The 23,867-nt window shown below is 38.4% G+C and overlaps 2 protein-coding genes across 2 annotated transcripts in view; both read left to right on the top strand.

Moving 5' to 3' along the window:
• PTPN4 (protein tyrosine phosphatase non-receptor type 4) overlaps window positions 1-9,482 on the top strand; it is a 112,880-nt gene extending 103,398 nt beyond the window's left edge. Inside the window, exons 24-27 of the mRNA XM_059820076.1 lie at window positions 1,636-1,764; window positions 3,248-3,396; window positions 6,529-6,664; window positions 8,881-9,482. Coding sequence (XP_059676059.1) covers window positions 1,636-1,764; window positions 3,248-3,396; window positions 6,529-6,664; window positions 8,881-8,967 — 501 coding nt within the window. The 3' untranslated portion in view covers window positions 8,968-9,482. The remainder of the gene's footprint in view (window positions 1-1,635; window positions 1,765-3,247; window positions 3,397-6,528; window positions 6,665-8,880) is intronic.
• A 10,020-nt stretch (window positions 9,483-19,502) lies between these two features.
• EPB41L5 (erythrocyte membrane protein band 4.1 like 5) overlaps window positions 19,503-23,867 on the top strand; it is a 55,790-nt gene continuing 51,425 nt past the window's right edge. Inside the window, exon 1 of the mRNA XM_059820274.1 lies at window positions 19,503-19,687. Within this exon, the coding sequence (XP_059676257.1) occupies window positions 19,508-19,687 (180 nt within the window). The 5' untranslated portion in view covers window positions 19,503-19,507. The remainder of the gene's footprint in view (window positions 19,688-23,867) is intronic.

Raw genomic sequence — 23,867 nt, 5'->3', positions numbered from 1 at the left:
TGGATGGCTATCTTTAAGAGGATCCTTGATAAGCTTGAAATCTAAAATTTTTCATAAAATAGTCTTCTGTGGCTATAAAAGTTTGTTTAATCATATGAAAGAATCATTGTCCTTTAAGTCATTTCCGTACAAAAATGTGTAAAAATACAGTACTAGCAATAAAGTAATTAAGAGTTATAAATTACTAAAAATAATTGTGTATGGTGCTGTAAAGGGCTTCAGGTGTATTTTGTGGTTTGTTTGGTTTTGGTTTTGTTCTGTTTGTTTGCTGGGGTTTTTTTTATGCTATATTTTGTCCTTAATACCTTTGTATATTATGCAGCTTTGTCCTTTGGAGACAGGCAAAACAATCAAATCTGGTCATACATACAGTGTAATTCCAGAGTTACTGGGTTTATAGTCTGGAGCATTCACAGTAGCACTGGCTGGTTGAGTGTGTGGACAGAAATGACAGCCTGGAATAATAGTTTAGTGGAATTTCTCCACATTCAGGATTTCTTTTGAAGATGCATTTACAGTAGGTTGTGGGTGTTCTGATCAACTCAGACTGTAGTTCAGCTGTCTGTATATAGTCTAACTTTTTAATAAACATATATTTGCTAGGAGGTCAGGCCTCTAAATATAATTAAAATAATTGAAGGGGAGTTACAGCGTTTTTAAACCATTTTTCAGTGACTCAATGTTAGCAAGATGCTGCCTGCTCCCAAATAAACATGATTAGAGGGAATTTCAGTACAAGTGCCCTTTTAATTTGAGTTTTCTTTGCAGATCTGCTAAGAACAGACTTGCAATAGCAGTTCTCTGAGGTTCCCCCACCCTTTCAATAATGATATTTGTGGAGTTCTTTGGAGAGCTGCTTAATAATGAAGTAAAAGGACTTATCTGTCTTATACCCATAGGCAGACTCCCTGCTCTAAAGCTGATCATGAGGCTACTGACATCACTATCCCACTGCATGCCAGGATGTCTCAGTGGAGCAGGAAGTCTGCAAATCTGGCTGCTCTTAAAGAATTGCCAGGTGGGTTGGAAAAACAAAAGTACACTTGAGCTGAAATGACCTCTGTAATTAGGCATTTAAGCAATATATCTGAAAATCCTAGTGTTTGAAGTTTTCATTTACATTCGATTACTTGATCAGGAGTCTTTGAAGTCCACCATCTGCATCCCCTTAATTTCTGCGTTAGTTTAGGAACTTTTTTGTTGCTTATTGCCTTTTTTTTTTTTTTCCATTTGTTCTTTTCCCATATAAGTGTGCTTTGAGAAGATTAGATTAGGATTTTGGAGGTCAGAAATGCTTATAAAGCAGCATCTTTGTCACTCAAGTGTTAAGGTGGAATATTTATAGATTTTTTTTTTTTTTAAATTGTAATGAAAGTTAAAGGCATCCATCTTCAGTTAAACTAACCTCAAGAGCTGCTGCATGTGTCCTCTTGAAAAGAGAACCAGGAAATCTGTGCGATACCTTATTTTATAAACAATAATTAGGTAACACAGTCTATTTGGTAAGTAAATTAATAATGATTACAAAATTATCAGAATAGTCTTTAATGACCAAAGGTATAAGGAATTAGAGAGAATTAAAATAATACTCTGTGAATTTAAACACAGGCATCTTTAAAAATGTGTTGACCTTAGGTTAAATGCCATCAGTACTGGCCAGAGCCATCAGGAAGCTCATCATATGGGAATTTTCAGATTACCTGCCATTCAGAAGAAGGAAATCCTGCTTATGTCTTTCGAGAAATGACATTGACTAATCTGGAGGTAAAATCCTATATTATGAAGTATTAATTTGTGGAATCCTCACAGACTAGCTAAAACTTACTTATTCAGACTTTCTTTTCAACTTGGTGGCATATTCATGTAAATAGAACTGTTTATTTCTAGAAGCCTTTAGAAAACTTGCTCATATTGCCATGCACTTACCTAGTACAAATTCTGCTCTTAGAATGATAACAAACCTTTCACTAGCAAAATATCACACAGATTCAGTTTCCATAATCATATTAATTGGTTTTAAATCACATAAAAGATGTATTATTTGTCTTAAAAGTCTTTACTGGTGTCTTTCATGCCCTGCCTGAAAAAGAGTAATTAAAGAAGTTGAGAAACTTGTTATTCCCTTGATGTTTTCAAAACATGAGACACTAGAGGTATTTCATTATTGCAACTGAAAATCTGTCTTTGTAGAGGCAAACAGTTCTTAGTAATTCCATCTTGGAGAATATGTGCAAGTAGATGGAAGATAAATTCTGCTGAGAGAAAGATGAATTGGGATTGGCGACTACATGTAAACAAGGACCTTCTTGAACATGCATTGCATGATTTTCAGGGCACGTGTAGTTTTCAGAGCCTCCCCAGCTAGCATTTCAATCTCCGAAATGTTTGGAAATGAGTACCAGGAATTTAGTTCATGTACTCATTTCTCATTGTTTGGGTTACCAGATGAGATGCCAGTTTTATAGAGCGGCCTTTTAGTCAATTTGCAGTTAAAATTCCTTCCCTGTGTGCTGTTGAGACAATTGCTTGTTTGTTATCAGCAGTGAAACCTCTGTAAATGATTCCGTGCCTAAAGGTTACTTAAAGTGCAGTAACTCCTGTTCTTTGAGATGCTGCTTTTATACTGGCTGTACAGCCTGTCCCCTCCACTAACCAGAGGCAGATTATGTTTGTGATACTAGAGCAAGGGGGCAGGAGGGAGTGGAAAACGAAGTCATTCTGCATCTTATGTGTAGTATACTGGATAAAATTAGAGGTGCAAATAAAGCCAAAACAATACTGTTGTTCACATGGGGTCTGAAGGAAAGCTTTTATGTCTGAAAGTCCTGCCTCTCCTGTCCCTACCCCAGTTCTGTCATTTGATGTAGTAAGATAGTACCTCTTTCTGTTAAGTTTGCTTTGCTAAAAATTTGACCACCTCCTTGTACATACGGTGTTCAGATAGACCATTGGTATCCTTGAATTGCTTAGCTATTACACAGTGTGTAATTTTTTTAACGTCTTGCAGATGTAAACATATGTAGATTGCCTATTTTGTTTTTTTTAAAAAAATGTAATTATAAAATCCAGGATGAGCGATGTTGAACACTAATAAAATGCTGCTAGTTGCCTGAAGCCACTTTTAGTAAGGGTACAAGTAAATGTACCATCAATTTTTTTATTTATTTTATTAGTTTTGGCTTGTGTGTTGTTTTCTTTTTTAATGGGACCTGAATTACTCTTGAATAAACTTTGTGTTTCTGATTAGAAAGAGGAAAGCCGCCAACTAACCCAAATCCAGTACATAGCATGGCCTGATCATGGGGTTCCTGATGATTCCAGTGATTTCCTAGATTTTGTGTGTCTTGTGCGGAAGAAGAGGGCTGGCAGAGAAGAACCTGTTGTTGTTCATTGCAGGTATCCATTTTTTTCCAACTTCACTAAATCATCATGCTGAACTTACTTATCATCAAATAGCTTTTCTGTGCTTTGTTGTTGAAATAAACATTTAATTGTATCTGTTATGGGGATGACAGGAGAACTCAACATTTAAAATAAACAATTACTTAATATTGTAATCATGTCTCAATAAGCAAAATTTTTAGTATCTACATGCATTGATCTGTGCAGGGACTCTGTTGGTTTTGGGGTTTTTGTTTTGTTTACAGTTTAAATGCTTGTGCTAACAGTCTATATAATGGTTCAGGGAAATGGGAAAAGGTACTTAGGAACCTTTTCCTCATGGTGACTGTTCTACAAAACTCCAGAATAGCTGTATAAATAATCCATAGCAGAAAACATGGGTGGTATATGCAATGATCAAATAAAAGATATTTTCTCTTAAGTCTACAGTCTTAGGCTACATGATATTTTGATACATACATTAAGATGACATATTTTTCTCAACAGTGGACTTTTGTCATGAATTACAATAACTCTTGTTACTCAGAATTTTACACATGAAATGTAGTTTTTTGGGTTTTCTTGTGCAATAGTTTTTAATAGCATTCTACATTCCTATAGTAAATTTCAAAATCCTGATCCTTCAAAATACCTAATTAGTTAACTATAACAATGCATAATGCCAAGTGTCTTGGAATGAACATGTGCTATACCAATTCTTGGTGAGGAGTACTGTGAATAAAAGTTGCCCTCTAAGTTCCTGAATGCTGCCCAGTCTCTCAGTGTTCCTGAGTCAAGTGTGCGTTGTTCCTGTTCCAGAGAGAAGCTGAGAGGTTTAAGGGATAAAATCAATTTAAAGACTATCTAATCTACAAGTAAACTAGACTTTTATTGAAGAAGATGACAGAAAAATGTTTTCTCTTTTTAACACTTTGTCTGTCAGAAATTGTATTTAATTATGTTTGCTCTCTCTTCTGTGTTGTGCTGGTCAGGGTGAATCTTATTAACTAGGGAAACCAGTACCAGAATGCCACTGTCTTAAATGGTATTGTTCCTCAGCTTCCATTATTGGTATACTTTTGGTTGATATGGTTGTGAACAAATAGTGAAAGTATCAGCCAAATACAACTTCTAAAATACAAAGTGTGCAAGTCTGCAGAGACACTGGAACAACAACTTTGGAGAGTATGAACAGTTTAATTCATCTTAATGAGGCATCAGTTCAGCTCCACACTGATAATTTCAATACCAACATTTATAACAGTTTTATCTTTCACAGAAGAAAAGAGAGGGAATATCACAGTTCAGCACAATTTACTTCATTGGCCGAACTTGGTGGCTGTTGGGAATTATAACCAAATTCCACTAGTGAGTCAAGCTGAAGGAATCCAGGGGTTCCTCCGTATGGTGGGTGCACACTATTTTTAATGTCTGTTCAGTATAATAGGATAAGGCATTAATGCAACAAAATGGTGAAACTTGTTTTTAGAACTAAGCCACCAGCTTTAGTATGGGGAATCCAAGTAGCTAGTAGAGCAGAGTTTTCTTTTGTACAGTATAGTGTAAAAATAAACCCAAAAACCCAGGCAGATTGTAAAGCAACAAAAACCTTAAGAAATTGGAAAGGTTTTTGTTATGTTAAACTACTTAAAACTACTGTTTGTTTTTATTTTTACAAGGCTCCTACTAGCTTAGTTGAACAGTGTCTAATTCTTGTTCTAGATGAGCCACCCATCCTGTCTGTGCTTTTCAAGATTTTCATGTCTCAGTGTTCCCCTCCGTCAGTCAATGATGTCTTTTTCCAAGCTAAAGAGTCCTAGCCTACCTGATATTTATCATGTGGAGACTACCACGCTTTCCATCATTGTTGTTGCCCTTCTCTGAATGTTTTGAAGTTGTAAAATGAGTCATTAGGTTCTTTGACAGATACTGTTCCTGTTTGGATTTGATAAAGCATTCTGCATATAAATTCTATACATATAAATTCTAGAAATATAAAATGATATTGAATAATTTTATATAACCAGCACATTTACATCTTGTCATAAAATTCTCATGACATCACTGAAATATATAGTAGCTTTGATGCCACCTTCTGGACAAAGATTTAATGTAGAAGTTTGGCCAGACTGAAGTTACGCTTCAATATCAGAACAATCAAGTTTCAAAGTTTGCAATGTTTATACTAACTAATTTAGAAGCAAACACTTTCATTTATTGACTGAAGTAATAGCTGGCATTTGAAAATGTGGATTTGGTCCTGTGTTCAAATATGGAGAAACATTGGTTTTCTATTTCAAAAGTACAAAATAATTTTCTTGAATATGAAAAATTTGATTTTGAAACTGATTATGAAGTTCAAGGTTAAATATTCAGTCTTTGAGGATTGCTACTTGTGGAAAGGTATATGTATATCTAAAACAATGCAGATAAATCTTTAGATTTGTTTTCTTTTTAGGCTAAAGATGATTGGTGCAAGTTCTCTTAACAATTTTGCCACTCTGAGATGTGTATGTTATAGTTTTTCCTTGTCTTAAAAGGGATTGCTATTATGTATTCCTTTTCAATCTACACGTCAGCTCTCTCTTGTACTTTTTAATACTAAGAAAATTACTGTTACTGTCATCCTCCAAAGGTTTCTAGTAATTCTTCAGTTCCTTATTCTGAAATATGAAGGTATGGATCACTTCAAGAACATACACATGGTTTTATCAAATCAGCCCAACATTCCAGTAATGGTCAAATTGACACAAAGTGCACAGTGTATGCTAGGTATCTCTGTGGTTTGTTATCGACTAGATATTAGTATGGTTTATAGTATGATCTGAATAAATATCTGTTTGTAAATTCTGCTCAAGTAAATGGCTGGGTTAAGACAGTCCCTCTTCAAAGGACTGACAATTCTGCACTGGTTTTTGCTCTGTTCAGGCAGGATGGAGGCTTCCAGTGACACAGACATGATCTCTCTAACCCCTGCCCTTAATAGTATGGGAATCATAATGATCAGTTGTGAGAATCTTTGAGAAGGAAGGTCTTAGATGGGCATTTTTTTAAACATCTTTTAGGAACGTATGGTCTTTAAATATGAACTATATTCCGAACACTTTATTTCATTTTCCATTTTGGGTGTTTTGTTGGTTTTTTCAGTGCTGGGATTGGACGGACAGGAGTTCTTATCACTATGGAGACAGCTATGTGTCTCATTGAGTGCAATCAGCCTGTTTATCCGTTAGATATTGTAAGAACCATGAGAGATCAAAGAGCCATGATGATCCAAACACCTGTGAGTATCGTACTTGCTGTTCTATGTTGCAGAAGAATAATTACCTATTATCTAGTCATATAATTAGATGGATTTTTAATATTCTTGCTGTTGATCATATCGTAAAGAGGTCACCTTTACCCAGTGTAACTGTAGCCTTGGCTTCGGGCAGGAATAAATTGCTAAGGCTATTGGAAAGGAGCAATTCTTTAAATTTCTAGAAAGAAAACTTGAAAAAAGCAGCAGCTGTTTCAGGGATACCTGAAAAAAAAGGACCAAATTTTCAGTAGTGTACAGATTACTCAGTGGAGAAAGCAGGAGCCTAATTCCAGGTGTTAAGAATAGGAGTAAGTAGTGTAAAAGGCAAACACAGAAAGATTCAAGACATGCAAGAAAGACCTTCAGTGATGCAATCCAGTGATTTTATGTTGCCTTAATTACAACGAAAACAAGCCTTAACTCTGCCCTGTAGTGACTCAGTTACAGGGGATTAATCAGAGAAATTATATTTTTAAAAATCAGTGTAGTTAAATCTGATGCGAGATATATAAAAATAATTTTAAGGCTTTGACCATTTCCATGTTTTTTATTATTTTGAATCAGTAATCAGTTGTATAGTTTTACTTGTAGTATATAGCATTTAAAGAGAAAGTATTTTGAAGGAGAAAAGGCACTAGATCCAGTATCAAATCTCTCCCACAATTACCTGAAGGTAGTTACTCATTGTAGTAATTTTAATGTCCCTACTGCTGTTCCTCTAATCACATTTGAATAAACCTTTTGTGTTCTTCAGAGAGTATTCAAACTGACAAAAAGTATATATGGGCCTCCATTTCTAGGTCATCTGTCATTCAATACTGCTGTCCAGTATTCATGTTCCACTAAAAAAGTTGTATTATTCAGCTAGCACAGGAAGGATGAGGAAGATGATGATACATGAAAAACAATAAAGGATGGCTCTTGCTGTTTGTCATGACTATACGGTATGAATAGCATATCTCTCTAGCATACATAGAAAGGAAGAGAGTTTTATTAGCAAAGGGAGGAGGTGCAGGGGTAAAGGGTTTAACTACGTATTCTTTCACAGCATGTGCTAAATATCTTCTGGTCTTCTCATTTTTCTTAGAGCAACCAGAATTTTCAAGCTTCAGTGAAACGCAGGTGTTTACTGCATCAGAGGGAGAAAGGATAATAAAAGACTTGAAGTGGTTTTTTTTAAGATTTCATAAACATTAGCTATTATAATTTCTCCTTTGGCACTCTCTTCCTGATTTTGTCTATCCTGAAAGATTTGCTCAATGTCCACAAGATGGCCCTATGTACGGGTGTCTGCCGTGTGTACTATATGCAGAGAGTTTGGGGTCTCCTTCAGGGAGCACCGGAGTCAAAATAAGTATTTTACACAAACGTGTAAATTTAACTATTTTAATGTACATGCAACAATACAGTAAATAACGATTCTATTACCAAATCTGTTACTGTGCCCATTTAAGATCTGACATGACTAATTACTGCATAGAGAGGGATATTCCACAACACTGAAAAGGCAGGCATGCTGGCTTTCTGACCAGCGTATACACCATTATGCAGTATTCAGTGTTACTTGTGGTGCTTTACAAAACAGTGATTTTATTTTATTTTCATTATATTCTAATTTGATGACTGTTGGGTTTTTTAACTATTATTTGTTGAAAACAAAGTATTAGTGGCCTCTGTGTATGCAGGAGCTAGACTTGAATACATTGCAGAGTTAGATGTTATATAATGTTAAGAAACTGGAGTTCTGGCTTTTTAAAACACGAAACAACTTTCTTTTTTATCAAATTCTGAGAGGGAGGTGCCAGTAACATGCCAGAATTAATGTAAGTATGACAGAGTGCTTTGAAACTATAGGTTCTAAATCCAGGTGCATGACAACCTCAGGTCAGTGAAACTTTGGCAATGAAATGAAGAGTAGAAAATTACTAAATAGGTGATGTTGTAATAATAGTACTGGTTTTGTGGGTATGACTTTTGGTATATATTTCAAAGTGCCGTTCATCCCATTCTTCTGTTGAGAAACAAGATGTTCTAATATGAAGTTCCTGGGTTTTTGTGTTTCCTAGACTAACTTTGAAGCACAGTTCTTGACCTGTCAAAAGAACGGGATGGGGAAATCTTAGAGGCCTTTTCTGCTTCCAGATGACATGGTTCAATTACGTTTCTTTTCAATTTACTGAATCCACTTTCCTTTTCAGAGTCAATACAGATTTGTATGTGAAGCTATTTTGAAGGTGTATGAAGAAGGATTTATTAAACCTTTACAAGCATCACTGCATAAGTAAAGAGCAAAAAAACTAGGATATCAATTGAGGAATCCTGTCCTCTATAATGAACTGGCAGCATTCTTTGTGCCATAATACTGCTTGCAGGAAATAATAGTGAAGTACAGCAAAGATTTGACAAAGGACTTTGAAAACTTCAGCACTGTTGCACTTTACGTTGAAACAAAATCAGTCTGAAACTCTTCTAACCTTCATCTGTTTGAAGACTTTATTTCCATGCTTTGCTCCGAACAAACCATAAACTGAAAGAACTAATTGTGTTCAGGGTAATCTACGATATTTCATTGTAGTGCCATATACTGTGCTTCTGGTTGAATTGCTACAAACAAGGCTTGGAATTATTTCACTCTGTTTTACACCCATGTCTCTTAAAATGAAAAACAAATTAAAAAAATACACTAAGCCATGGTCTTTTTCCAGTGCTAGGTTTATTTACTATGTACAGACTTTCACTGTTTTGTTTTTTACAACATTAGCAATATTGCCAATACTAGATAGATACACACTGCCTACTGATGCAGCACACACTGTCCTACACCCTTACTAGAGACCAGCTGGTTGTTAGAGGAAAGCTGGCATCTGTGTTAACCCAGCAGTAGCTGCATAATGCCCACTTACCAGCATCTTGTACAAAATAGTAACAATAAAAAATAATTAAAAATAATAAACAGCATTTCTTTGACACAGCTTGTGTGTCATACACTGGTGTATTCTGATTTGTGTGACTTAAGATTACGTGATGGGAACTAGTGCATGCATTATGTCTTAACCCCTTAAGTGCCTTGAGACTTAGAGCGTACATCCAGTGAAAGGCACTCACGATTCTGTGGGGGGTGGTATTGTCCTGTCATATTTATCTTAATGGGTTCAGATTTTAAAAACGGCCCTTGGTGCTTGGAATGTGTTACCACAAGGGGTCATTGAACTACTATTCCCTCGTTCCTTATACAAGTACCTGTGTGCTATTCTTGGTAGCAAAAGCACCTCTGCCAACTTAATGAATGAGCATTGTATGCTGCTGTGTTGTAATTATGTGAAAAATCTGACACATTCCTTCATTCCTTCTAACTAGTAACTTACTAGCAGCTTACTATGAAATGCTGGTAGGTCAGTAGAAGATGATACTTTGTTTTATCCTTTTATTGAGAATAGCTGTCTTACTCGATTAGAACATAACTCTTTAATAGCACTGATAATTAAGTTGAACTTAAAATCAGATGTGATTTAATTCCATTATCTGCTAACCAATTACTTTTTAAGTCCTCATAGTTGATTTCAAGCCATGTTCGTACAGGTCTGCCTTTTATTTTTTTTTAATTGTTTGGGTGGGGGGGAAGGGAGGAGAACACTATGAAGTTGTTCCAGAAATTTATTTTAATTCCATAGTTACCCCAGTCACCTTCTGTTATGCTTGTGCAAAATTGTTCCAGTTGGTATGGGTTGCTTCTTATTTAAGTAGGTAGAAGATTTGTTAAGAAATGTCTGTCTGATACAGTATCTGAGCTCATTCTAAAGATAAATAAATGTCCCAGTTTTTTAATATTTTTCCAGTATAGGAGAAACCAAGTCAGAAGCAAGGTATCCAGTGTAATATACTGTAAGGAAAAAAGTCAGTCACTTCCTTGATTGCCCTGTGACAACATAACTTTGTGCCCTCTATTTAAAAGTTTTAATTTATTGTATTGGTTTCCTGAAAAATGTTTATCCAGTAAATCTTGTTGTAAGCTATATAAAGCATAGAATTAAAATGGAAAGTTCTACGCTAAATAATTTTTAACTATTGAAGAAATATATTATATAATCTACTGTGTTCTATGGATGTTTGAAAGAGATCAGCTATGAACTATTAAGTGAAAAGCGATTCAGGCAAAGTGAAATCCTGGCTTATGACTTAGTAATAAATGTGAACCACAATGCCAAATGGAAGATAGAGTTTTAAATATTTTTGGAAAACAAAATAATATTAGGTGGCCTGTGGCCTTGTTACTTATATTTCTAGATTTGATGCTTAAATCAATATTATCCCTCAGTGAAAAATGAATCTTACAAGAATCTCTGGATCTGATAAACTGAAAAAGAGTAATAAGGTAGCTTTAATCTCAGTTTTATGTTAAGCCATTTGCAACAAAAGAAAAGTCTTCTTTAGGAAAGTATAAGCTTTAACTTCCACGTGACGAGATTATTAGCTGAGATGCTGGCTAGTTGGAAGCTTATTTTAAACTCAGCACTTAATGTCTACAAATTAAAATATTCATTATATTGAAATAAACTTTCTTCATAGTCAAGTTGTAAATGAAAATAGCATTTGCCCTTTTTTTCTGAGGGAAATAAGAAACAGAGTTTATAGCAACATTGTATAGTGTTGGTATGTCACATATTTAAATATTCTTATGTAAAGTTGCCAAAGCAGTTTGAGTTCAAAAGACCCGTTTATACCACAATTAAGTGTGGGATATTTATTGGTCGTCTGTCATTACTATTTTGATTACAAACACAGGCAAGAATAATAGGTCTCTTCAAAATCTTCCTCTGCACTGACTTAAGCTGATTTGTAGAGTATTAACTAGTTGCATTGGGAAAAAAATTGGAACAAAGTAACTATTCTTAGATAATTGGCCACCAGCGACTCAGTGGCTTTTTGGCTTCTCCAAAGTCAGCATAGTGGTAACCAAAAACTGATTTGGAAAGAGAATAGCTTTGAAGCCTTTCTGCACCATAAATCATTTGTTCAAATGTTTCTACCTGTTGTGGTATAAATGGCCTTTAAAATATTTTTATATGGCCAAAAAGAGCAAAACTGCTAAGTATTTTACTTTGGGTTATGAAGATCTGTATCATCCTTAAGAGTTTTTTAAAGAAGTTTTTGTATGTTTCATGCTGTACAAAACATGAATGTATCTTTCAGACATAATGACTTATAGACCTATACGTGATTGGTGTTATGACTGTTGGATTTTATGAATAATTATTTTCATACCATTTGATTAGGAAAAATGTTGGGTGGGTGTGGGAAAGAATAAGTTTGTAAGACTTCCATGATGCAAATCCAGTTTTAAAAAAAAAAAGTTTTCATTGTAAATAAGAGCAATATTATGACAATTGTGTGCCAATGTATAATCTTAAGAATTTTGTTTTCCTTTTAGTTTTGGATTGAAAACTACCACTACCATCTCTTGTTTAAAGCAGATTTGAAGGGGTTTTTTGGTACAAAGACATGGGGCTCTAGCGGGGGCTTTGAATGTTTTGGGGGCATTTTTAATTTTTGCTAAATATGACATAAGATGCAGGTATTGTTTAATAAACCACCGACAGATTGTCAGCCAATCCACTTCGAGAAATATTGCTTTAGATATACCAGATAACTGGGAGCTGAAGAATTCATTTGTCGTGAATTTGGGAGCATTTGGTATTTTAAATAACTTGCAAGTCTTAAGCAGTAAAATACTGCTTTTGTTCATTTTACTTTTATATATTCTCTCCCAGTTATGAAAAAGAGAAAACCTGTTTGGTTTTTTCTCACTACATTTAATGCTAGCTGATGTTTCTTCCATGTTTCTCTGTTAAATCTTGAAACCTTATGTCCCATACAGATAAAGCTGTAACACTTCTTCTAGAAGATCTGATTACAGTCTGGCACACCATCTATTAGAGAAAGGGTAAGAAAGCAGTTGGGAGATTAAGGAACATGAGGAGTTTGTTATGGAACCCGTGTAGCTGGCAACTTTCCATGAAGACCTTCGAAAAAGCTTCATGGTACCCATGGAAGGGCCAAAATGCACCCCGAAAGGGTCTGGCCTGGGGATGCTGGAGCTCCAGGTATGCTGTGGAGCTGAATTATGTCATGTTTTTATGCTTCTGCAGTGTGCGTGCAGGTGTGTGGGCGATGTTTGATGGCTCAGGGAATTAGCATGAGCATGAAAAACTCTACAGATCCACCAGTTTCCAAGAAAAAGCAGGTTGTCCAATCAGTATGCTGTAGTTTTGACTGTGGAGCCACTATGCAGGCAATCTTAAGGACCCTCAGCCCTGAGGATAAAGGAGGGATTGGGTTATAGTCCAAATTAAAATTTTGCAGATTTGGACTTTGACAGAGTACAGGAATGGTGCCGTCTAATGTCACTTGTAGTCTTTTAGTAGCTCACATCTCAGGTCCCTTGTTGGCTGGGTGTATTTGCTAATTTAAGTACCCGCCTTTTGTCTTGAGACTGGAAAAGCTCTCTTCCATTGCTACTTTTAGTGCTAGGATCCAATATCAAAATCTGGTAAAAACATATTAATTGATTAGACGTGGATCTTGCATGAAATTGCAGGGATTATAATTAGTGATGATTAAGAAGTTGTTAGAAGGGGAAAATGGTTGGTTTGTTTCAGTATAACTGTTCTGTCCAGTCTCTCTTATCCCACTGCAGTTACGAATTGAAACTAATTGTTTGGTTTGGGGTTTTTTTTGGTTTAGCAGTCTGTGAAGGAGGCCAGTTTGTTATCACTGGATTTTACCTCTGTACTGGTTGCTACCATGAGAGTGCGTCTTTTCAGTTCATGGGGCTTGTCCAGCTACAAGTTTTTAACTGGTGCATAAGCTGTAAGCTCTGGCTATTGGCTTTGGCATGTTTTGCTCATTGAGAACTCAATGGTAAAAATTTGAGATAGATCACTTTTTTGAAAAATGGTGACATTTTCAATTAAAAAAAATTGGACTTTTTGATTCCTTTGAACCAGTAGCCTCATAAAAAGAAAAAAAAAATGCCACTAAAATATCTATCATTCTAGTCTCCTGTAGCATGAACTATGGTTTCACAGACTGGCTGACAGTTTGGTTGTGTTATTTCATATTTAGCAAGCTTATACATTTTAAAGGGTAATTTTTTTCAAAGTGTTTTGGTGTTTGAATAGTAGCACTTTATCTCATGCTTACTACTGACTGAACTATTGGACAAAACAAATTGGGTTTGGAGAGAGATCCTTAATGGGTTTTTGCACAGAGATGATTCGGATTACACCCTGGTACGAATGCTTTTTATTGTTCCAACCATTTCTGGTTTATTGTTCACGTGTTTGAGGGACTTTCAGAAAATAGATACTAATAAGTTAATAATAATTCTATCATCTCAACTTTCCTGTCTTAAAGAGAATAGAAAGCTTGCATTTGGGAAAAAAAAAAGGGAAAACAAAAAAAAGTGCAAGTAGAAACTACAGGGTACTTGTAAATTTATCTCTGTGATCTCTCTCAGCTAGCTGCAAATTAGCTATGTTTACTGTAAATGTTTCTGCTAAGCATTATTTTTAACATTAGATCAATTACCTGGAAAACAGTATTTTTTTTTACTTAACTTATTTGTATTTTGATAACTAAAGATAATGCACAACAAAGTTTAAAGAAGTTGTCACCCTCTTACTCCTAGGCCAGGGGCCTAAGACATGAGTGAAAGGGTTCAACAGTTTACATTAAGCTGTTGTTTTCTTTACCTAGAATATATCCACAAAGACTAGACTATAAACAAACCAGTGCAATTATCTCAGTACATTGGGGCACCACAGTAACAACCCGTAATAATTTTACAGGAAAATTAAGGTAAGAAAATGCAGGTTTTGGTTTTTATCCAGTGTATCCAGATTTGTTTTCCGTTTGGTTTGTTTACCAGTGATCCCATTTTAACCAGTCAGTTAGGGCAGGGCTGTTTGTGTAAGGTTTGGGGTTTTTTCTGTAACAGGTGCTATACTATGTGTAAATACAAAGGGAAGAGTATTATTTAGATCATTATTAACAATCAGATGGTGGCAATATTTTTTGCTAGTTACTTCTGGTAATTAATTTGCATTTCTAGCTGTGGCTTTCAGTTGTCAAATTTCATCTCAGTTTCATACTGCTGAATGATGGACTGCAAGTGTGAAGTAAATCATCTCAGAGTTGAATTGCTCTTCTGTTGTTTAGAGTAACTCTTGTGTGTCTTTATTAATGTTGGGGGGATGGGAAGGTTCTTCCCATAAGTAGACTTTTGCCTATAAATTTGTTTAAAAGCACATGGGGGGCGGGGAACCAACAAAAACTAAATGCAGCATCTTGGCTAAACAGTCGGGATGGTTGATTGAAAATGATGGAAACTTGAAATTGGTCAACACTGGACAATGTGAAAATAAATTCAGCTTTTGTCACTGCAGCTACTGTATGCTTTAAAGGGCCTTATGTATGTCCTCATTTTGATAAAATGAAATTTCTTGCTATTAAAATGATACACTAACTTCTACCGAAAACCAGCAGTTCCCTGGATAAATATGCTAATTAACATTTAACAAGTCTTGTTGTAGTCTTAAGTAAAATTTCAATCTGTGAAAAAATGCTGTTATGCATATTTTGTGGATATATTTAATTTCAGTTGACAAATAGTTGTCTAGGTACAGACTTGAAAATATATATAGAGTTTACTTGTGGATCTTAATTGTTTAATTGCAAAATAAAGATGTGCTTTAGTAATTTAAAGTTTAATTTTTTTGCGATTTTCTTGCTAGTGTACACATGGGTTTCCTATGCTACTTTTATTACACTTCTGATGCCAGATAATGTTTCTCTTGTGTTTTACTTCTTGACATTGTATTCCATAAATACAGCCCTATGGATTGTGCACTAGAAGAGGATGCTAAATTATCAGAAATGAAATTGCTTGGCTACAGAAGAAGCATAACAGTCTCATCTAAAGGTGTTTTACCTGAAAATATATACTGCAGTTTTGGCTCTAATGGAAGAATAACTATTTATCTTTTATGCAGTGAGTGTTTTGGAGACAGTGTTCAATAGAGATTATAGTCTGATCACAAAACTGAGGGCATGAAGAATACTGATGTGAAAAACAAAAATTCCAGATGGAAGCTTGTGATGAAATGTTTGTTGCCAAAAAGTGAGGAGATGTTCAAAGCACAAGTAGGAAAAGAAAATGAAAGTATTTAGGAGGCAAGGCAAAAATTTCAGGAGGGATAAGAGTCTAAGAAAAGAGACAGAACCATATGTTCTTAATTTGACTGATTAATTTAGGACTTCAAAGTGAGGTCAAGGTATTTGTATTTGAAGATAAACTACTGGGAAACCATTCAAGGAGAGAAACAGAAGTAATAAAAGTTACTATGTAGGAAGAGATTTGTTTAAACAGGAATAAGAAGACTGGATAGAAGATAAGTCACAAATAACCACAGTTGCATGTGCGTATACTTGGACTGTATCTGAGTAGCAAATAGTGAGGAAGGAGTAGACTGTAATTACATGGCAAGTAGCAAGAGGCTTGTGTGAAGTAGGGAGAAGCAAAAAATGTGTCACTGAAGCTACAGAAAGGAAGCAGGGAATAACGGAGTTCTTGGTAGTGACAAGGGAGCTTGTGAGTGACAGAGTGGAAAGAAGCTCAATTTGAGGAAATAGTTGAAGATGGGCAGAAAATTTAGGGACAGCCTCTAAGAATCAGGTAATTTATTCTCTAGAATGTTTTATCTAATAGGAAAATGTGAATTGGTGTAGACTTAATGGCAGGGAGATTACCATTTATGTGACAGAGATCTCCACTAAAAACTAAGTGTCTTGTTATGCAAATGATCGGTTGATCTGCACTGAGAATTCATCAGATATCTGAAAACCTCCAAGGTAACTTTTTTTTTTCCCTTGTTAAACATAGTAAGATTTTGTATGTTTCCTCTGGGAACTTGATTGCAAGCTCCCACATGTATTTCATGAGACTATGGGGAGCAAGCATAGTCCCTGCTCCTCTGATAAAAAGTATCTAAATCCACACACACACCCCCCCACACACACACCACCCCCCCCCCCCCCCCCCCCGTGATTTGTGTTCCTAAGTGTAACCAGGCATGAACTTGAATCTCAACTTTCCCCTAAGCTTGCCTTGTTCCTTCTGCTTGTGGTAGGAGGATTGCTCTGTTGTCAACACAGCGGTGCTAAAGTAACTGACATTTTAACATGAAAATCAGCCTGTTGCTTAGTCAGCAAATACTGGGCAATTACCTGGCAGCTGGTTTTTTTTTGCCATTTCAGCAAATGACATTGATAACTTGATGTACATTCAGGCACTAGAGCTGATTTTGCCATAGCAATGCACAATCAAGTGTTTCGTTATCCCAGTTCCTCGGCGTGGCAGGTGAGTGACCTGTTATCTCAGCCAAGTGTAGAAAATGCTGCATTATCATTAGAAAAGCAGTCCCAGTAACAAACCCAAGTCTCCGCTTTCTCAGGCTGTTACATAGACTAGATTCCCAGTTATCCTGGGATTTTGAAGGAGTCTGGAGCAGTGTCTCTGTTAGCTGGCACTATACTTGGCAAGCAGAGTTTGTATTGCCTTTGGTGAGGTTTTCTATGTGGACATCTCAAATACTAGCTTGAACACAAATACTTATGTACTTAAAAAAAATACAGTGAAGTGCAGCCGTTTCTAATTGCTGTGGCTAATGCCAGTGAGCAGGGCTTTCCCCCTTAGAATGGAGTAATAAGTAAGAAAAATGATAAAGTATTGATCACTGGGACTAACTAATTTCCAAAGGACATTAAATTACAAACTGCATTTTGTCGTCATAGTCTGTCCTGATAATTTGAGTGTATAAATACTAACAGTGTTAGTTTGTGCATGGTTCTACTGTAATACATTGCTACAGTTACCCTTTCAGGCAGTGTTTGAAAAGACGATTTTCTTCTAAACTTAATAGTTTAAGAGCGCGTTTGCCTGAGGCTTCTTGTTCCTGCTGGCCAGCTGAGGCCCTGTCACAGCTCTGGCTGAACAGCTGAGGGAAACTTCCACTACCTGTTCGCAGAAATTCCAGAAATTTTGCGAAATAACTCGAAAGCCATTCTGAAGGCTCAAAACGAAGTGCCGCTTCGTTAGAGGGCTTCCTCATCGCCCTTGTTTTACTAGGCGGCCGTTGTGGAGCACGGCGGCCTTTCCTCAGGCAGCCCCCGGCCCCTCTCCCCCTCAGGCCGGGCCCCGGGCACCTCGTCGCGGTGACCGCGGTGCCGGCTGCGCGCGCTACCTCCCGCCTCCCTCCCCGGGCAGCACGTGGTCCGCGCTGCGCCCCCGCCGCCCCCTGCCGCGGCCCTTCGCCGGGCGAAACCACCTGGCTCGGGGCGGGGGCGCCCCTTCTCCACGGGCATCTGCCCCTTTAAACGGGAGTTGGCCCTACTGCGCGGGGCGAAAAAGAGTGCGCTCTTTACCATCCGCCTGCCGCTTTCCTTCCCTGCCGCCCCTCTCCTCAATCTCCACGCCTACGCCGAGGGGGAGAGAGCAGCAGCGGAAGCCGCCAGGTGAGTAAGCGTGAACAGGGACAAATGGGCGGCGAGTCGTTGCCCGTTTAAGGGCCTCCCACATCGCTCCGCCATGTTCGGAGGCCCGCCCCCTCCTGGGGGCTCCCTCACCGCCCCCCGCCCGCCCGCCCCAGGGCCTTGAGGAGCCGCTGCGGGGACGCGCTACCGCCGCCCCCGGCTCCGCCGCTCCCGCCGCCCGGTCCGCGGGGCCGCCCGCCAGGTGAGCGGCGCGGGGAGCCCGCTGCGACCGCCCGCCAGCGGCGCCACGGAGGGTCGGCGGCGCCGCGCCGGTGCCCCAGCGACCGCGTCGGGGGAGGGCGCGGCGCGACCCCTGAGGCGAGGCCGCCGGGGCGGGGAGGGGCAGGAGCAGGGCCGCGGGCCGGGGTTGAGGCGGACGGCGGTCTCGGGGCGTTATGTAAGGGCGGGGGGGGTGGGGCCTGGGCAGGGGCGCCCGGCCGGCGTGGCCTGGGGAGGGGGATTTGAGCGGGGCGGGGGCCGTTCCCTGCCGGGCCTCCCCCGGTGAGGCGGCCGGGCAGCGCCGCGGTTCGGCGCTCTGCGCTCGCGGGCTGGGTTGCGATCCGGGGAGAGCGGCCGTTGTTGGGGTTCAGGGCTGACTCGTGGCCGAGCTGCGGGAGTTTGCCGGGTCGGCGCTGCCGCGGCGGCCGGGGACCCTGGCGGCGGGAGGCGCCACCCCGGTGCCGGTGAGCGGCCGGGAGGCCGCCTGGGGAGCCTCGGCACAGCCGTGGCCGCAGAGACGGGAACCGCCGTGCCCATAAGGCGCTCGCCTGTCTGTGCAAAGCCTTTCTTTGAGAGACTCGGCAGCAAAGTCCCTGGTCTGTAAGCCAAGTTCTGGGGCGGGAAGGGTCGTTCATAACCTTTTTCAATAAGAGAGATGGAGTATGTTAGCCCAGGAAATAGCTGATGGTAGGTAGTTCTTGGTTGCTTTCCTGCTTTGAGAGAACATCATCATTTCGTTGAAGAGTGCAGTAGCATTTGTATTCATGAAAGATTGCAATTAATTTTATGAGATCTACACGATCACATTTTCAGATTGTCCCACAAATCACCCCAACTACCACCAAGGGTTTGAGCTGAGTTTTTTCGAAGTCGCCAAAGACTGTGGTTATTTAAATCCAAAGAAGTGAAATATCTGGCACTTTCTAAGAACTTTAAATGTGGGCTATTATTTTTATTTTTTTCTGTGAAAAACTAACATTAGCATGTTCTTTTTCTGTCCTGGATTTTGTAGCAAAGATGCTGAGCTTTTTCCGTCGAACCCTTGGACGACGGTCTATGCGTAAGCATGCGGAGAAGGAACGGCTAAGAGAGGCCCAAAGAGCTTCAACCCACATCCCTGCAGCTGGGGACGCAAAATCCATCATTACTTGCCGAGTGGCACTGCTGGATGGAACAGATGTCAGCGTGGACTTGCCGGTACGAGTGATGCAAGTTTGCTTTTTAAATACCGTTGGCTTGCGTCAATCTGATTGTGCTCTTTGCTGTTTACAAGTTAGGTAAAGGTGTATCAATTTGTCGTAGCAACTGACTCTGTGACTTGATGTCCACTGAGTTACTGGTTATAAAATGGTACTGAAACTAGAGAGTGTTTTATTAGCCGTCATTGCACCTTATACATTGAACGCTTTCTAGCGTGTTAATGTAATTGTTGTGCCAAGGCTTAACTTAGAGAAGGTAACGTTTCAGATGAATTGGATTTTCTTTTCAGTGAGCTATATATGCATCTTGAGAGGGAAGGTAAATTTCTTGGTGTAACTCTGTTGAAGAGGAGGGATGAGCAGAAGTACCAGCAGTAATTTCTGTATGGGTTTTGTTCGTTTTGATTTTGTGTCAGAGATGGATGCAGTTTTTAATGCTAACTTGTGAGGGGAGGAAAGGAGAAGAATTCTACTTCCTTCTCCTCCTCAGGGCAGATTATATAGTAGGGATTGTCTCATAGCATAGCGCTTTATTGGGAGTGAGGTGTTAGCCACTGTTTTACATTTCTAAAGCTCCCTTAATATACGCGTGTCTGTTGTGCTCTGCTTAATTATATATATATATTACAATTATACCTGGTTTTGGCCAACAGGATGAACAGTAGCAATAGAAGGGATGTGCTCTGTTTTTCCATTACCATGTGTTATAGTTGTTACTGACTTGTTTTGAGCTCGTATAGCTGAGTTAGGAAGTTGTGCGTCTGCAAGACCTTCTGACTAGTTCCATAGGATTTTGGCTGCAATAACAGCTGCGCTGACGTTGGAGCTGCTGGCTAGAAAGAGCATGAGGAGCAACCATTCTTGAAATGGCTTTTCTTTCCTCCCTTACTTATTTTAAGTACAATTCTAGAGTGTTTATAACACTAGGTAGTCTGAGGAAGGCTCAACTTGTTAGAGTATTGAGCGGTGTTATTGACATAGTCAGCGGAAATAACTCCTGTGATATCCAGAACCCAAAGCAATCTAGAGTAGAAAAAACAGTTTGGCATCTTTATTTGTGAAATGACACAAATATAGAGGGCAATAAAACTAATTTGTACATCTCTGAAACAATGCAGTGAACATATCCAGTGCTGCTTAGTGCCTAGGATGTTTGATTTGAGGCCAGGAATGCCCACAAACACTTTTATAGTAGGAGCTACACTTAAAAAGTACTCAAGTTTAAATTGGTGTCTCCACATAACCAGAGCAGTAATCTTTGGAGCTGGAGTTGGCTCTGTAGACAAATTCCTAGCGCCTCTAACAACATTTCTAAGGCTTTGAGGAGCATAAATTGAACCTGAAGAGGTGTCATGACCTGCCATCTGGACTATAAAACTTAGATCAGGGTGCAGTAATAACTATTTATTTCTACAGGAAACTTTTTCACTCTTGCTTTTTTTCTTCATAAGCCAACATAAAGCCTTGCCTGTGAACATCTAAGTTATGAGTAACAGTAAACAAATATGCTAAATCAACATAGCTAGATGCAGTAATTACAGTGCATCGTCAGTGGCTGACATGTACCAGTTCCTTTGGTGATTAAAATACAATGAATTAAAAGTAGATTAAATGTTTCATTTCAGACTCCTTAATGTGTGTGTTCTTGCGTCTCGGCTTGCATCATTCATGTTTTGGGGTTGACTCTTAAAGAGGAAAGAGAAAAGGTGGGAGGAGCCAGGGGATGAAGTGGAGGGTACAAAATCCTGGCAAAGTAACATTGCTTTCTAAAATTTAAAGCTAAATTAAAAGTACATGTGTGTGTATATATAGAGATATTTTTTTTTCTTTTACAAAAACTTTCCTTGAGAATCATCGTCCTCTTTGAGCTAACACCTTTTCCAAGACTGGTTCTGTTACTTTGTTGACAGTAGATTTGGTTTAAAATGAACTCTTGTTATCTCAAAGAGGTGCCCTTGGGTATGCCAGTTCCGTTGTGCATAGTCCCATTGTCTACCTAAGTTCTGTGAAACTGTTTCTGGTTTTGGTTTTTGTTTTTTTTTTTTTAATAAAAGTCTTAAGACTGAATCACTTAGCAAACAGGTTAGCTCATGGCCAGAGAAAGAGTTGTCTTGGCAGGAATGAATGCTGTACTTTTTTTAATCCATGGCTACGTAAATAGTTCACAGTGGCATAAGTTGTTGCTGCCACAGGAACGCAGGAAGATGTTGCTTTCATTATTGCATTTGTCCTTGTTTTCGCATATGCCTTGGCAGAAGAAACATTTTTTTGGCAGCCAGGTAGTAAGCTAAGTCAAGAAAATGCTGTGGCTGAAAATAATTGGTATAATTTTGTTATGTTAGTTTCCAGCTGGAGTGATTCTCCAATCCCCATGTCCCTCCCCAAATGTGGTGAAGAAGCATTTAGAGGCAGTATCAGGCTTATGCTTCTTGAGTGAATTTACAGTGAATTTGCTACTGAAAGAAAAGTATTCTGGAGTTATGGTTGTTCATATACTTGAATCTGAGATTGCTGAATTTCTGTTGAAATTAAAAAAAGAAAAGAAAAAATAAAAACACCACGGGGAACAGTGTCACATAAGCCAAACATGTTTCAGAGTCTTTTAAGCAGCAGAGACTGATGTTTTTGTGAATATTGACAATGAGACAGAAGTGACATGTTGTAAATGATGTAGTTGAGATTAATTTATTAAACACAGAGCCAGGATTTGAGCAGTAACTCTGCTTTTTGTCCACTGATCTTATCTATGGTGTCTGTCAAGCCACTTAATCTGTCTGCTTTTTTATTTCTTTTGTTGTTTTTAATGACAAAATTGTCTGACTTGAACTGTTCATCAAAGCTACAGTCCTACAGAATCTACTTATCTTGTAGCCATGTTAATGACTGAAGAGTATCAGTGTTATGTGTACTATTTATTGTCACTTTCACTGTATGTTCAAAATGGGAGGCACAAACTTTATGCGAGTTACCAGTGTTCTTTTGGGGCAGATTGAAAGATGTGGGTGTGTTTTTCCCCACCTTCATCTCAGATTCTAAAGTTGTGTTTTGACCTGGTAGTTTTCCTCATTTATTACCACTTTTTTGAAGCTTTGTTTGTCCAAATGCATTCAGTGATTTTGACACACTTACGTGCTTAGTGAAACACTGAGAAGCTTACTATTATTTTTTTATCTTTGAAAAGTTTTTATAGAATATATGGTGTCTGTTAGCTGTGCTGCTGTTGATGTTGTTCATCATACACGTTGTTTTACTGTTAATTTACCTGGAGCTCAACTTTGGACAAAAGTCGGGTTGTGCTTTTTCTTCTAATTTTTTTAAGATCCATGGGTGGAGTGTTTGCTTAGTGTTATGAGTGGTGAGAGGAGAACAACTCTGTTTTGCTGACATCCCCTATCTTACTTTTAATCCTGTTCCCATGCGAAACAAAACTCCATCTTCCCCCACTGCACCTCTGGAATTCGTAAAAGCTCAAAAGCCATGAACAGACCCTGTTTAGTACCTGAAGACTCCATCAGCTCAGTCATACCAATCTGGGCTCCGAAGGGAACCCCTCAACAGCCAGAATACCGGCTCTTCTGGTGGTCGTGGTTTGTGGAGAAAGACAGGTTGGAGGTGGGAAGGGCATTGTAGCAGTGTTTTTCCTTGAAAGCTGTTTTTAATTGGAGTCACCAACAGTTTATGAAATACTTGTGAACAAAAATGTTTGTCAAGAATTTAAAGTAAATTGCTTTGAGTACTGGAGGGCTCCAAAGGATTTTTAAATCAAAAGATCTAAAAATTGAACATTTGTTGTAGAGATAGTCAATTCTGCGCTATTCAGAGTAATAATTGGGAGAAGGAAAAGATAACCTAGATAAAGGGGAAAAATGTCAAGATAAATAATGTAAATTAAATTACAGGGATACACTTGGAATATGCACTCTTTTTAAAAATTTGTGGACAGCTTTCTTTGGGGGAACAAGGTCAGCTTTACAATAGCAACAGATAGTATATATGGGGTCTTTTAGAAGCAGCACTGTGCTTTGTGGAAGCCAGGGGTGTTTTGGTAAAAAACAAAACAAAACAAAACCCTGACCCTGCTTAACCCACCATTTACATAATCTTCTCATGGGTAATAAAGCATTAATTGTATTCCAGTTTCTGTACGTGCAACCTAAGTTTGAGGCAAAAGCTTCCTA

The sequence above is a fragment of the Gavia stellata genome, chromosome 8 (assembly GCF_030936135.1).
Source record: "Gavia stellata isolate bGavSte3 chromosome 8, bGavSte3.hap2, whole genome shotgun sequence".
Lineage (NCBI taxonomy): Eukaryota > Metazoa > Chordata > Aves > Gaviiformes > Gaviidae > Gavia > Gavia stellata.
The sequence above is the reverse complement of the archived record's forward strand: the minus strand, read 5'-3'. Positions and strand labels throughout refer to the sequence as shown.